Source organism: Lepisma saccharinum, chromosome 11 (genome assembly GCF_977018435.1).
Source record: "Lepisma saccharinum chromosome 11, izLepSacc3.1, whole genome shotgun sequence".
NCBI classification, from domain to species: domain Eukaryota; kingdom Metazoa; phylum Arthropoda; class Insecta; order Zygentoma; family Lepismatidae; genus Lepisma; species Lepisma saccharinum.
Window position 1 is genome coordinate 24,187,542 of NC_139239.1, and position 15,041 is coordinate 24,202,582.

General features: G+C 37.1%; 1 protein-coding gene across 1 annotated transcript; it reads right to left on the reverse strand.

Annotated features, from left to right (window-relative positions):
• Window positions 1-6,217: 6,217 nt before the first annotated feature.
• LOC145995180 (uncharacterized) lies at window positions 6,218-12,723 on the reverse strand. Its single transcript, XM_083131732.1, has 4 exons — window positions 12,596-12,723; window positions 11,062-11,132; window positions 9,445-9,630; window positions 6,218-6,334 (listed from the first exon to the last, which is right to left on the reverse strand). Exons 1-4 carry the CDS (start codon window positions 12,607-12,609, stop codon window positions 6,240-6,242), a joined length of 366 nt encoding a protein of 121 aa, XP_082987858.1. The 5' UTR covers window positions 12,610-12,723; the 3' UTR covers window positions 6,218-6,239.
• Between the last annotated feature and the right edge of the window lie 2,318 nt (window positions 12,724-15,041).

A 15,041-nucleotide genomic window follows, 5' to 3' on the forward strand; every position in this document is an offset into this window, starting at 1 on the left:
CAACATCGTGTTCTATTATTTACTACTCGACAACCATGATTCCCATGTTCCGGTGATGGTCACTGAACATGCGAAATAAAATGGTGTTGTTTTGCTTTCCACCCCACAAGATCTATTAATTACAACCTCTGGACAGAGGAGTGTACGCTTCTTTTGAGAAATTTGTTTCGATTGCTAGTGACTGGTGGATGAAAAATAATCCTGGATGTACAATTAGTATTTACGACATTCAACCCATTGTAAAAATAGCATTTTCTATTGGTATAAATGCAACAAAAATTCAGGATGAATCCCAAATCACAGGTATATGCTTTTAACAGAGACATATTCACTGTTAGTGGTGTTATGCCATCCTATGCAGCTACCGATCATTTCATGGACAATGAAGGTTGTGATCACGTTATGAAGATCGTGTAGGGGACTTTGCTCTAGGTCTACAATAACCACATCACTCCTCCACGATGAAGTATGCTAGTCAGCAAAAGGATCTACTTGTGCCACCCCTTGATATACAGCCAACAACATGCAATATTTGTATGAAAGAGGGTGCACAGGAACTCACACTGGCTAGTGAGGCCACAGACAAGTATTCTCCAGTGGATGTAGGCAAGCACCAAACAGCAAATACACCAGATCAAGCTCCCTTCGACACTATATGATGTCGTCCCATGTAAACGTGTACATTCGTCCTGTTCCAAATACTGGGCCCAGAAAATTCAACTGTGAAAATAAAGAAAACGTTAAGAGAAAGAAAAAAATATCCTCGTTTTGTCGCAACGAACCCCGGTCTCCTCTACCTTATTGGGCAGAGTACATTCACTTGGAACTTATGATCAGTACAATTTAAGCATTTAAACACATTTTAACAGATGGAACTTCCAATAATAAACAAACATTAATAAGTTTTTCTTAATCAATACTTGCCTATTGGCTACAGTTTTACAATTATTTTAAATCTGCGTTTTCTTACTTATTTGACAGGTATGTTAAAATTAAAAATTTGATATAGCCACATCGTGAATATTCTATGTGTGGTTTTGTTCATTGTTCTATTGATTTAAAAGCCTTCCTATCGAATAAATTTGTAATTTAAATGGCCAATCATTCGATTATAATAATTATTGGATAATTAGAGAAACACGTTGAGAGAAAATTGAATTGAGATATTATTGAATTAAATTTCCAAGTGATTGATCACATACGTTATTGACATAAATACGTGCACAACAAATATTCATCATGTATTATTTCTTACTGTATACGTTCATATTATTTGCACTTCGATGTTGAAATTGAACACTTCTTCTTCTTTGAAAGATGTCGTAAAGGGTAATTGCTCTTGTATAATTCTAAAAGAACATCTCTAAGACATGTAGTGGTGGCTATATTTGAAAATAATAAATATACGAAAGTGTTGATCGAAAGTGTTGAAGTGTTACATTGCATGTGTTTTCTGTATATGACGTTATTCTTAATAATCATGAATAAATTAATGTACAGTATGTAGCTATTAAGAGCTATTTGTTAACTAATTTAGAACTTTCGAACGTTAATTGTTAGGCTATAATTCTAAATAGATTGTTATACCTAGTCATATCATAAATTCTGTTACAAAGTTTAGACAGGGATGGCAACACTGGTTAGTAAGGTAACCCCGCAATGTTGGATCAAACAACAACCAGTGGTAGCGGAAAGGTGAATTTCACTACAAGTCGAATGGAGTGGGGTGTATACGAGAACCGTGTGGCAGTAATCGCACTGCACAAAGTTGGCAAATCACGACATCTTCAACACCCTGAAAAAGCTGAATATCAGCAGGATGTTCGTGCATCGGACCATCAACAGAAAATGTCAATGTCGCGTGTGCTCCGAAGTGACCTAGGACTCCGCGCTTATCGGCGAAGTACTGGTCACTTCCTCACTCCACAGCTTAAGGTCCAGAGGGAGCATAAAAAAAGACTCCTTCAGCGTTACGCAAATGGTGGCCACAGGAGGATCCTTTTCACGGACGAAAAAATCTTCACGATTGAAGAGTCTTACAATCGTCAAAACGACCGTGTTTATACCTCGACATCCCAGAAAGCTCGTGAAAACACGCCACGGATCCTCAGAGGCCATCATCCCGCCTCAGTGATGGTTTGGTGGGGGGTTTCGTACGATGGCACAACTGACCTACGCTTCTGTGAACATGGTGTGAAAACATCTGCAAAAGTGTACCAAGCGACAGCGTTGGAGCCATTGTGAAATCGTTGACCAGCATCATGTTCAACAATGAGCCGTTGAGCTTCCAGCAGGACTCAGCACCGGCCCACAAGGCAAAGACCACACACGAGTGGCTTCAGAGGAATGTGCCTGATTTCATTGCTCCGGCTGATTTGGACCTCCAGCAGCTCCGACCTCAGCCCATTGGACTACAGGTTGTGGTCCGTTTTGGAGGGTATGGTCTGTAGGAAGAGGCATCCGAACCTTGCGAGTCTCAAGCGTTCTCTTGTGAAGGCAGTGGGGGACTTTTCCCTGGAGACCGTGCGTGCTGCGATCGATGACTGGCCTCAGAGACTTCGGACCTGTGTGAAGGCCAGAGGTGGCCATTTTCAACAGTGATTGGTGTTCTGTGTTGGCAAGACCTGTACCTTTGTAACATCCCAATATTAATACATTAGCTTGCTCACTGCGCCTGTAGTTCATTATTAACTTTGTAACAGAATTTATGATATGACTACGTATATATATATATATTATATTATATTATATATATACATATATAAATGGATGAATGTGTGTATATGTGTATATGTGTGTGTTTGTTTGTTCCAACATAACTCTGGAACGCCTTGAGCGATTTCAACCAAACTTGGTACACGTATGACTTACAATCTGGAAAGAAATACTGTGGGGGTAAGACACCCCTGGCATCCCTAGGGGTGGGGGCGGGAAGGAGGTGACACGTAAAACGATATTTGTGTGGAATCCATAGTCTTCGGGGTCGCTATGATGAATAATGACACTCCCAATGTCATTCAACTCCAAGACACCCCTGACACCCCTAGGGGGGTGGTGGGAAGGGGTGACATGTAAAATGACCGATATTAGTGTGGAATCCATAGTTTTCGGGGTCGCTAAGATGAATAGTGACACTCCCAATGCCGTTCAACTCCCTCCAAGTTCATTTTACACTATAGTTACGTACGATGGCACAACTGACCTACGCTTCTGTGAACATGGTGTGAAAACATCTGCAAAAGTGTACCAAGCGACAGTGTCAGGACATTATTATCCTGTCTAATAGAAGATTAGGATAAATAAATTACCCGCGCAACGCCGGGCAATCAGCTAGTATGTTCATAAGATTTAGTCACATTAGGCTATTTACAATGTCATTTTTGCCTCAACATAGAGTTTACTAACCCAGAGAGATTAATGATTGTCCAAACCTGTGCAAACGCCATGTTTACAAAACGTGGTCATTCCTAAACATCAAACGATAAAATTGAACAGTAGTGGTTCATTCATGGTGAATTGTTTCTACTTTAACCACTGCACTTGGTTCATTATTTTTGCTTACCGATATTTTGGAGACTGATTCTCTACACTACCCTGAAGACGGAGACAGAACCAGTTTGTGCATATGTACAGTCCCCGGCCTAACATTAGGCCGCGGTAGAAATTGCCGTAGAGTTAGGCAACACACCTAACGCCTTGCAGGGAAGCGTGCATTTCAGGATCTACGTGTCCCATTTTTTGCCGGTGACCGTACACTACCCTGAAGACAGAGACAGAATCAATGTCTGAAACTTCGTTGTGGTTAAAAATTCCAACAATTCAACATGAAGTTGAAAAACACATACACGCATACGCGTATATGTGACCAAATAGAAAATTGTACGCAATACATCTCCTGTGTTTGCCAAAAGTTGAGTATTATAGCTACACCTTCACGTTAGGAGATACTTGGAAACGTTGAATCATCTGCTGCAGTATTACCGAGATAACTCTTATACAGATAGAATCAGCGGAAGAGAAAAACCAAACAGGACTGGCTTGATACCGGGTTAAAGTCCTGGCCGATCCTAGATTTTTGCTTAAGTTTTCATAAAATTGAAACAAAGGTTATCAAAATAACCAAGCAACCTGCTGATTCGAAATTCTAGCATTTGAGACATATAAAAAGACAGGATTTGGAGTTGTAAAACAAGAAAGTAAACAAACTTGAGGCATTAATTCGTCGTGCAGCGTCATCAAAGAGCATGCTGGGTAATTGCCGAGCCACGTGATGATTCCCCATTCAGCATTATTCTCCCAGCATTATGCCTGCGATTCACCCAAATGCAATACACAAGAGAACGGGATGAACAGAAAGTATTCACCTTTGCCCTCAACGAACTGCTATACATTTCCCATAATGGATAGTCGACATGACACAAAGCTCCCATTTCCTGGGTTTCAATGGGCTTTTATTCATGGGCATGGTGTTCACGTACAGAGGGGACAAGGTGAAACGTGATTAAATGACATAGCAACCCTACAATGCAAGAAGCAATATAGCTACCTGCCTTTGGTTTTTTCGTTGGAAAGACGAACATTAGAGCAACTGTCAATGTACTTAAATGCATTTTAGGAAAGTCACAGACAGTGCAACGGGGCAATCAGAATTTGTAATGGGTCTTGTTACGTGGAAAATATATTCAACACGAGACGAAATTGCTTGGGCAGATTGTTTCCGTAGCAATTTGCATACGTAACATAAACACTGCGACTGCATATATCAACAAACAATAGTCGTTTCCTGATAGTGCCTTTTTTTTGTGCACGTTCGGTGACAATTGAATGAACTGTTGAAATTAGTGTTCTGTTCCGTAAAGGCTTTGACTCCCAGTGTTCCATCTGACCGTACTCTTCCTGAACTCACAGCAAATACAAACAGTCAGAATCGAATCTACATATTTTCTTTTATTAAGAAAATCAACAGCGTGTTCATTTCAGTGAAGCAACGAAGAACTGAGAAAAATTAATTAGGAAAAAAATTGAAAGAGGAAGGGACGGAATTAAGAGTTAAATTGGAACAGAACCAAGACCTCGAAATGGTGGGGATAGCAGTGCTGCCACCTAGTGGCGAGAGTGATTACACAAAGGGAGAAAGAAAGAGTGATAGAGAGAGAACTGTCAAAGAAGATAGGAAAGAAGAGATAGAGAAACAGAGAAAGCAAGAAATCGAAAGAGAGAAAGAGGAAATTACAAACGGAGAAAGAGACTGAAGGAAAATATTGTAACAAGAAAGGAAAAATCTTTGTAATCCTTACACGTTGCTATTAATATCTAAATAAATTTTGGTCATTGAGTTTGTGGTGTGTCTTAAAAAGTCTTAATAACACAAAATATAACTCTCGTCAAAATAATATATTTCGAACCCAATTTTTCTTTATCTAACAAATGAAACGTATAAAAGTCCATAGTTATTTCATTTCTATACATGGAGGTGGGTAAGTGAAACATATTTTCACCCATAATAGCGTTACCCCTTCTTCGGTTAAAATTTGTCATAATGAAATGCCCTTATAATAATTGACACAAATTACTATGGCTGAAATAAAATTATATGTGTGACAAATACAATTTTAGATTGACGGTAATTTTCTAGGGGTTGGGGTGGTTTCCTCTTGCCCCTTCCTTCCAAATTTCCATGTTTCTATACGACAAATATTGAAGTACGACGTATCCATGAATGTGATAGATAATTCTGTTTGCCACGAAATGCATGTTCTCGCGATATTTATCCTAGTACCTTACCATCAAATTAGAATGCACTACATATTATAGTTTTGGGGCAGAAAATCTTTGCCCTCCCCTTCCACACATATACTTACATACATATATACACGTCATGTATTCATGCATTCATGTCCTACATCTCTAAACCGATGGTACGGGGTTCGGATTCGAGCAAAATGGTATCCACAAGAGTGCATTTTCATATGCAAAGTACACTAATATATATCATTCAAAAGGACTCATAATGACTTAATGATTGATTGATGAGAACTTCAATATCAATCACACTTCACGACCTAATCTCAAACTTGATTTTCCTTGGGAATTTTCTGCTGGTACACACACACACATATACACACATGAGATTAACAGCACATTAATTGGAACGATTATATGATTAAGGGATTACACGATACACAAGCATGAGGAATGGTTTAAATTATAGCCTGTCTAAAGAAAGGAATGTTGTTTATTCAATAGAAAAGTATCAAATTTGGTTTTGAGTACAAAAGAGATTTTTCGCCGTGTGTAAGGAGCTTCAGATCAGCAGCATGAAGATTGTCGGTTTCTGTAAAAGAAAAGAATATCGTAAATTCACAAAATTACAAGATTCACAACATAGTTCTAGAAAAGGCTTGTATAATTTTGAAAAAGAAGACCGTGTAGCTTTAGGGATATTTTCCTGATGAGGCAAGGGAACCCAGATGGTTTCAATCGGCAATGGAATCCAATAGTGTCCCCTTTAATAGTCCATTAAAAATTCCACTTCTGGTATTATACTGGAGTGCCTAACCACCTTCAAAGAAACCCATTGTTTTTAGTGCGTCGGTGTAAAGTAAGAACGCATATTATCTGTGCGAATGGCTATTACGTTTAACGTTCAGTATTCTTTGTTACTATGTGATTATTATAATATATAGTTCCGGACAACATTCAAGAAACTCGAATATTCCTTACAATCTTGACGACACGTGAAGAGTCATGTCATCACAACAATGTTGCCAATCTTTGTAAGGAGACCCACGTGGACATCTGATGATGGCCATACGTCTTTTCACTCCTCGTCAAGAGTCTGAGGAAGGAGGAAGATAAGGTCCAAGTTTCTTTAAGAATGTCCGGTACTATATACTTGAGCACAAATCGATAAATTCCAGAATTAGCTGAGTGGTTAACACGACTAACTCTTATTGTCCTTGAACGTCTCGATACGACGCTAGGAGCTCCGGGTTCGAATCCCGGTCTGGACATGGGTGTTCTTTGTGAATATCTCTTCACCATATCATCACTCATCCTCATCTTCGGGATTAGCCAAAAAGTGGCAGAAGAGAATAAACCAAATCAATCAATCAACTATCACAATATGTAAGAAGCTTGAACATTAAGTACGGAATTATTCTCTCGATTTCAAGTATGTCAAACGGGAGAGCAATATCGATCTTCGAAGCAATCCTCTTAGAGTACAACATTCGTGAGCTGAATTTTTCTCCAATATTACTTCCAAGGGAATAATTTCCAAGCGAGAAAATTTAGTTTCCTTTGATTCATGCTACAAATACTCCCTTTTTTAGAATCTCCCCAATCTGATATTTTAGGTGCGATGAGTGGGATTTACTCCCCCCCCGAAACCCTAGCCTTGATCATTTTTTTCACCCCCCCCCCTTTAATTGCAAAAACTACTCTCGTGGGAAATTATTGGGTGGAGATGCACTTTTTATTTTCCGGATTTGAACAAGTGAGCTAAATATTCTGGAATTATATCTCACAAGAAAATTTATAAATATTACGCTTGGTGCTGCCATAACTGGATATACCTTCACCGATATTGGATTGTCTAGTCAGCAAGACAATTTTCCAGGCTTCGAATATGAACTCCGACACATTTCAGTGCATCTTATCGAGTCAGGCTGTCCATAAATATAAGACGACAAACATTCCAAAGCATAACTTAGACAAAATTGGTAATTAAAGAAGGAATATCAAAGATTTGATTTGTTAATGATAGCAATCTTATTTCCAGTGTAAAATGGTATTATCCATAGTTCCTGCAGAAGTACATTATTGAATTATCTAAAAGCTATAATTTCGATTTTTCTTCCTACACTGTAAAACGTTGACTTGAGATAACGGTCAATTTCTGCTACCTTTAGGGTTGACAGATTTCTAAAATAAAAGACGGGGCATACTGATTATATAGGCATGGATATAGTTAAATTTATTTTTTATAACATTTTTAAACATTACAAAAATGCTGTTTAAAGCATTTTTAATTTTTAACATTTTGATTATATTAATATTTGAGTGAATCTTTGCGTCCTTTAAGAGGACATTTTTTTTCCAAATGCATTACTATAAAATTCAGAACATGACTTATTCTCATTCTCTTATTATTACTTTAGCTAAATACGGGACAATTTGGTGTCCCGAGAACATTTTCCGGGAAACCGGGACGTTTCTTTAAAAAGGGGGACAATCCTGTATATACGGGACGTCTGGCAACCCTAGCTAACATCCAACTACCGCAAAAGCAACGGTTAATACATAGTTAATCTAATTAATGCAATTTTAATGGTTGATTTCTTTAAATATATTTATGGCGCACGCAACTGTAATTTACAAACATTATAAATCTTTAAGCATGAAAAATATTCAAATTTAAATAAAAATGGCTGTGTTCCGTTTTGTAAATGAACAGGCAGACGACTGTTAAATTTTAACGGTTGAATACTGTAAATTTTAAACTTCTAATTGTTGTAAAGCTATTGAGATATTGAAGATCATATGACATTGTTTGTTATTCTGATGCACTGTTTGAATACACTTTACAGTTGTAAACAATACTTTCACATCTTGCATGTACGCATATCGACAAATCAGTCAGAATTTATTGATGACTCCCTCAAACGAATCGCAGATCAATTAAGTTGATCTATACTGTATTTGCAAGATTGATCTGTTTACAAAGTTTTTATCTACTAGTTTCGTGTGTTAAAATCCATTGTAGAAAAGACCGTTTTCTTGTAGAAATCTGATATGCTTCAGGTAATATTTTTCTAAAAAACAAGTATAGCGATTTTATAAATAATTTTACCAGTGGACTGAGAAAGCATTTATGTTCTGTTCCACTGATCCACATTTTTACTTACTGCATTTTCTATGTAAAAAATAATAACAGGCTCTTTTTCATTTTTGAGAAGGCAAACCTGTTTCAACAACCGGTGTGCTCTTAGGGACATAGCATACATCTAGTGGCAGCAAAGAGAAGTTCTACTATTATTCATCTACTAGAAAAGTAAAACTACTTTTGAAGTATGCTCGCTTCATTGTTGATACCAAATGTTTATAATTAATACAAAAAGATACATAAATTTACTATAATAGCTTCATTAAATTAATAACTGTGTAATGCACACAAGATTGCTGCGCGCAAAATTTACATGGAAGAGTTTTTCCAGAATTAACTAATAATTGATTTCTCATAAGTGAGAAGCATTTGTTTACGCTGAGTTCGTTCTTCCAGTGGACGAAGCATACATGAGATTATTATAAAATGGAACCAGAGCATTATAACGTTATTCGAGTACAGAATATTTTCAATGAAGTCTAATGTACTGAGAGATGAGATGCAGCGCAATGAGGTACAGGATCATTTAAAGCAACTTGATTGGAGTTTCAACTTACCAATTGCCGCCGCCACCATGGTGGTGGTGGTGTTCCTCCTTCTTGTGTTCATGGGTTTCCTTTTTCTTGTGGTGGAGATGGTGGTGGGACTCATAATGCTTGTGTTCATGGTGGTGCTCATGATGGTGATGGTACGGGTGCTTGTGGTGGAAATGTTTGGGATGGTGATGGATGTGCTTTTTATGTCTGCAAAAGAAGTGGGGGGAAATAAATTAGTTCAATATTCTACAAACAATAATTATTTATATGTAAGTATTAACAGGTCTTAACCAAAACAAACGAAGATATTTTCTGTGTCGTTTGAGATACAGGCAACTTCACAGGAAACATCACTACACTGTGGAATTTAGTCTGCATATCCGTTAGTTCTCAGACTGCAGTAGAGTGTGTGTCTCAAATATGGAGCCCTATAGCATTCAAGGAACGATCTTCCTGTTTAAATAATATTACAAAAACAACAACAGCCCAAAAAATGACCGGAAGAGTAGTCTGCACCAAGTATAAGGTGAAAGTGAGATCAACAAGTCAAACAATCACCAATTTGACAATTTCCAACGAACTGCAAGTGTAGTGGATGAGCTTATGTGATGGTTAATTTAATATGTAGATTTAATCACGTGGATACACCTGTGACGAGTCTCACATTGAATACAACGTTATTTCATAAATCCCATGAGATTTTATGTAATTTCCATTTTGAAAGAACTGAATATCTGCTTTCGTTAGAGAAATATTACTGTTCTTTTTGTTAAGTCCTATTTCTACACCCTGTATACATACATACACAGATATATACACATCATTCTTAATAGACACTCTTATTTTCTCTTTTAGGGTGAGCAGAAAAAGCTATGTAATATTATGCCCTCCTTATCTTATTGGGTATGTTAAGTACTTGAGCTTGATAAAACTTTGTAGTCCTGTTCGGAAAGTGTAACTAAATTTTGTATAATACTCTACATCTCTAATATATATAATATATATACTCTATATCTCTATAATACTCTAAAGCTCGGACACAAATCGTCTCAATAAAGAACCCAACTTAATTTTTGACATTGCAGTTACAATGCATCCAACCAACATCATTAAAATTAAATTAATAATATAGTTATCAGACTTGCGAGTACACTTATCAAATTAACTTAATGATGTTGGCATGGGGAAACTATTAGATCCAGTGGTTGATTAGTTAAACCTACTTGTCAACACACCTAGACATAATCTAACTATTACTTTTAAGATTATACCATTTAATTTCAAGGGCATATGCTAATTAATATATAAAGTTGAAAGTTATAAAGTTTAGATCAACTTACAAAACTACTTCACCAGGTCGCCGTGTCAGAAAGGTTGCGACTTGCTGTTATAAAGAGTAAATGAATGTACGTACAATCTAGAAAGTTGTTAACCGAACTAATGTTAAAGGATCATGTATCTGTGCATAAAATGGACTTAAAACAAAACTCAATCGAAGTTCTGCAGATCATTGAAAAGAAATGACTTATAGCGTTTTGTGTGTAAAGTATTGGGGAAAATCATACACGATACATATTGTCTACAAGCAGTTAACAACTATTTTGCCAGAATATTTCCGCTGTAATGAATACAACTTACTCTTCATGGTGTTCTTCATGATGGCCGGCGAACGTTGCTGCCAAGACTCCAAGAATGATGAAGCACAGCAACTACAAAGACGTAAAGGTTCAACTAATAAATTCATTAGTCAAAAATGTATTTAAGTTGAATTACAATTTTCACAGCCAATTCTTTCAACTTATCTTGTCCAGTAAATATTGCTTTGTGCATATAGATTTTTCGTGCATGCATTTAGACTTAAACTTCTTACATTGCAAAATATATATATATATATTTTAGTATATATATATAATACAATGTGTGTATGTGTTTGTATTTTCTATCACTAACCTTAGAAAATCATCGAAGTTAGTTAATTTTATCAATGGAAGTGTACTATAGGAGCCTACAGCATACGAAGATGGACACGTATTCAGTACGCAAATTACTAGTGCATTTCTTTCCTATCATGCTAGAAATAACCCACTGCATCCTCTAGAAAATAGTAATATGAGTTAATTCGATCAATGAAAGAAAGTAAGCTCTGGTACATCGTCACTAGCAAAGGGTCACTAGGATATGATGTTGTCTGTGTTAATATTATATCGCATTTAACCATTAAATTTGTAGTAAGCGCTCATTTTTTGCGAACTGTTTCTATATTTTATTTGTTCTATAAGGCCAAGGCTGTCACATTGTTTCACCAGGCCGGGGGTAGGGGATGGCAGGCAAGCAAGTTAATTCTCCCAAATGTTATCATGTTCCTGTAACGACTTGTAGCAGATTCTCTTGTAGTTTTCAATCCCTTATAATAATTAACGCAAATTACTGTGACCGAAATACATTTGTGTGTGTGGAACATAATGACTTTCTGCTGACATTCAATCTCTCTTGGAATAGGCCTATAGTAGATAAAGGACTGGAGCAATTAATTTATAGAACGAATATTTAAATCTCATTCGTGTAAAATCAAGCATAAAAATAGCACAAGGAGAACGAGGGAAGAGGTGCTTTCCCCAAATGTAGTGGACGTGGTGTGTATAAAAGAGAAAGAAATAGAGATGAAATGGATAAGGACAAGCAAATGTGCATATCACACCATTGTTACAACCAGTGTTCAAACTGAAAGGAGGAATATACCACTTCTAAAATATATTTTCCATCATCTGTATTTCTAAAGTTTCCCCTTCTGCGGAAATATATTCCAAATATATTTTGCATATAATATATATTATTATCACATATCAAGAATTTGTACTTTGGATAAATGAGTAGGAAATATAAGTGCTTCTGGTACGTGAAACCTGCTGAAAACATCTAAATGCAAGTATTGTTTTAGAAATGTAACTAAATTATTGTTGCCATTGTTATTATAGGGAAACAGTTGCTAGGTCTTATCATTTTATCAATATTGAAATTGTCAAGAAGTACACTAATGTCATCGTTTCGACAATTACTTCAATTCAAATTCTGGTTGCAAACAATTCGTTCAGATTGATTGTTTAAAAAGAACCCGTTAGTGAAGATTACACAACATATGTATACACCAAACAGATATTAGCAGAGTACATACCAAAGCTCTTGCATTAACTGAAGCCATTGTGCGTGCAAGGTAAAGTAACTTCAATCCTGGGGTCCTCTGCAGCAAGTAATGTGATTTCTGGAAGACTCTGGTGCGTTTATATACGAAGAAGTCTTAACAGATAAAAAACGCGCCAATAAAAGAAGAGAAAGAAGAGTCTTTTCTGTACGTTGCACTTCATGGAACACAAATTAAGCCCTGTAGATGAAAATGCGATAATTGTTCGGAAAATATTTCATCTCTTTTTTATGCATATCAAGCTGCACATATATGTTCGTGTTACGCTTGTTGATATTCGCCCAGATATGAATGGCAAAACGTCAGGCTCCAGTTGTTTCTATTCTTCAATTAAGGTACAATGGGCAAAGGTGTCTGCTGTAAGCCTCGTTTCCGACAGTTTTAAGTTATGTGGAAAACTGTGGTAAGCCACGGTTCTCGTTACGAGTGTTGCCTGTGCATGCAATGATAGCATTCATTTGTGGCTGCAATTGCATTATTGTATTTGTATTGTTGCTTTTTCTTTAACTTCTATTCTTGCCACCATAATGCAAAGGAGGCATGTTGCGACTTGCTGAACGAGAATTCATGATGATTTTCCTTCCAAGTGGTGCGTACAAAGTTCAATCGAAGGTGATTTGCACAGCGGTTGATAAGTTAGTAAGGCGTCTGACTACCGCGCAGGACGCCCATGCTCGAATCCCGGGATGGGTGATATGTGAGGTGGGAAATTTTCAAACAATATCCCTGCTTTGGAGTTCACTCAGCTTCTAATCCATGGGTAACTGGGTAATGGCATCACCTTCAATGTGACAGATCAAGAATGTGTTGGGCCTTACCTCCACACACCCTATGTGCCTTCAATGCACAGGGGTTAGCTATACCTTTCATGTACAGCTGAAGTAATAATAGTATTAGTAGCTGCAGTAGCAGAAGTAAGTAGCACCAAGCAGTAAGTTTGAAAGTTATTCTGGCATTGTTTTATTATCTTTTTTAATGAATGAATGATGCAATGATTATCTGGCCCCCGTGGTGGAGTGGTTAGCATATTGTGCTACGACGCTAGGGGTCCCGGGTTCGAATCCCGGCCTGGGCATGGATATTTGTGAGTGTCCATTCATCAATTTCATCATGTCATCACTCTTCGCTATCTTCTCAAATTAGCCAAAAGTGGCACAAAAGAATAAAAAGAAATGAAGCAAAATCAATCAATCGATACAATGATTTTTTCTTAACTTTTATCTTCCTTGAGATTATAATCAACTGAGGTATCTATTTTTCCGTTTTATACGTTAACTGTGTGTGTAACTATACTGCTCGCATTTCCATCTGGCGGCTGGGAAACAACGAATCAGCGATCAGTTCAATTCTCTTCGGCTGACATCGGACATTTTCGTGTCACAAGGCACCGACAGTTGCTGGCGGGACGAAACAAATGAGCGTTGTATACACAGCATGTTACCAAACGTACTGTGAAACGGGAGGGGAGAGTTGATCAGCGCCTTTATTAGATAAAAGTTGGACAATAGTACACAAAGCACGGAAAATTAGTACACAAAACACCCGAACGCTGTAAAACAAGCTAATAAAAACAACAGACAGAAACAGACGTACGCTTGGCAACGGTGTATCGGGAGAGCGATGTTACCCCTACAGCTTTTACTTCAGAACTATACTTCGTCCCAGTTAACTGTGGAGCAGGCAAACGAAAACACGTCTATGCGCAAGTAGTGACGCAAGAGGAACGGAATTGCGTGGATTGGAGGAATGCGACTGAAGTTACCAGCCTTCCCAGCAGCGTCTACTGCTTCGCTCTGGCCAATAGATTTCCCTCGCTTCTCTCTAACGCTACGCGCCACCTTGATCCACAGTTACTGGGACAGGCAGGCACGTATATAGAAATATGTTCCGGAGGGGGGGGGGGGTCCGAACCCAATGTCTCAGGAATTAATAATAATAATAACAAGAACAATAATGTTTATATTAAGATAATTATAAATCAAATTAATACTAATTAGAATACATAAATTAATAGTATATTATTATTTCACGATTACGTAAAAAGACTATATAAGAATAGAGATATAACAGCGCATATTCATTGCGTTGCTTACCTGTAGTTAGGAACGGAATAACTTACATAAAAATAAGTGCCCTGGCAATTGAAATTAATGCCAAATAGATGAGTAATTGAATATTTATAGAATAACGAAAATGAAGTTACATGTAGTTGGAGAAAAGTAAGTTTCTGATTAAAATTTTATACATCATATTACTTTGAGTAGTAGTGTACATAAATCTTCTTTGTAATGTCCTTCAAAGCCGTATAATCCCAATATAATCCTTGTTCTATAATAAGTTCAGAGGAAATTATGCAACAAATGCTAAACGAGTATATTTTCATTATTTAATTTTCGTACTTAATAAGTCTTTCGGGTGG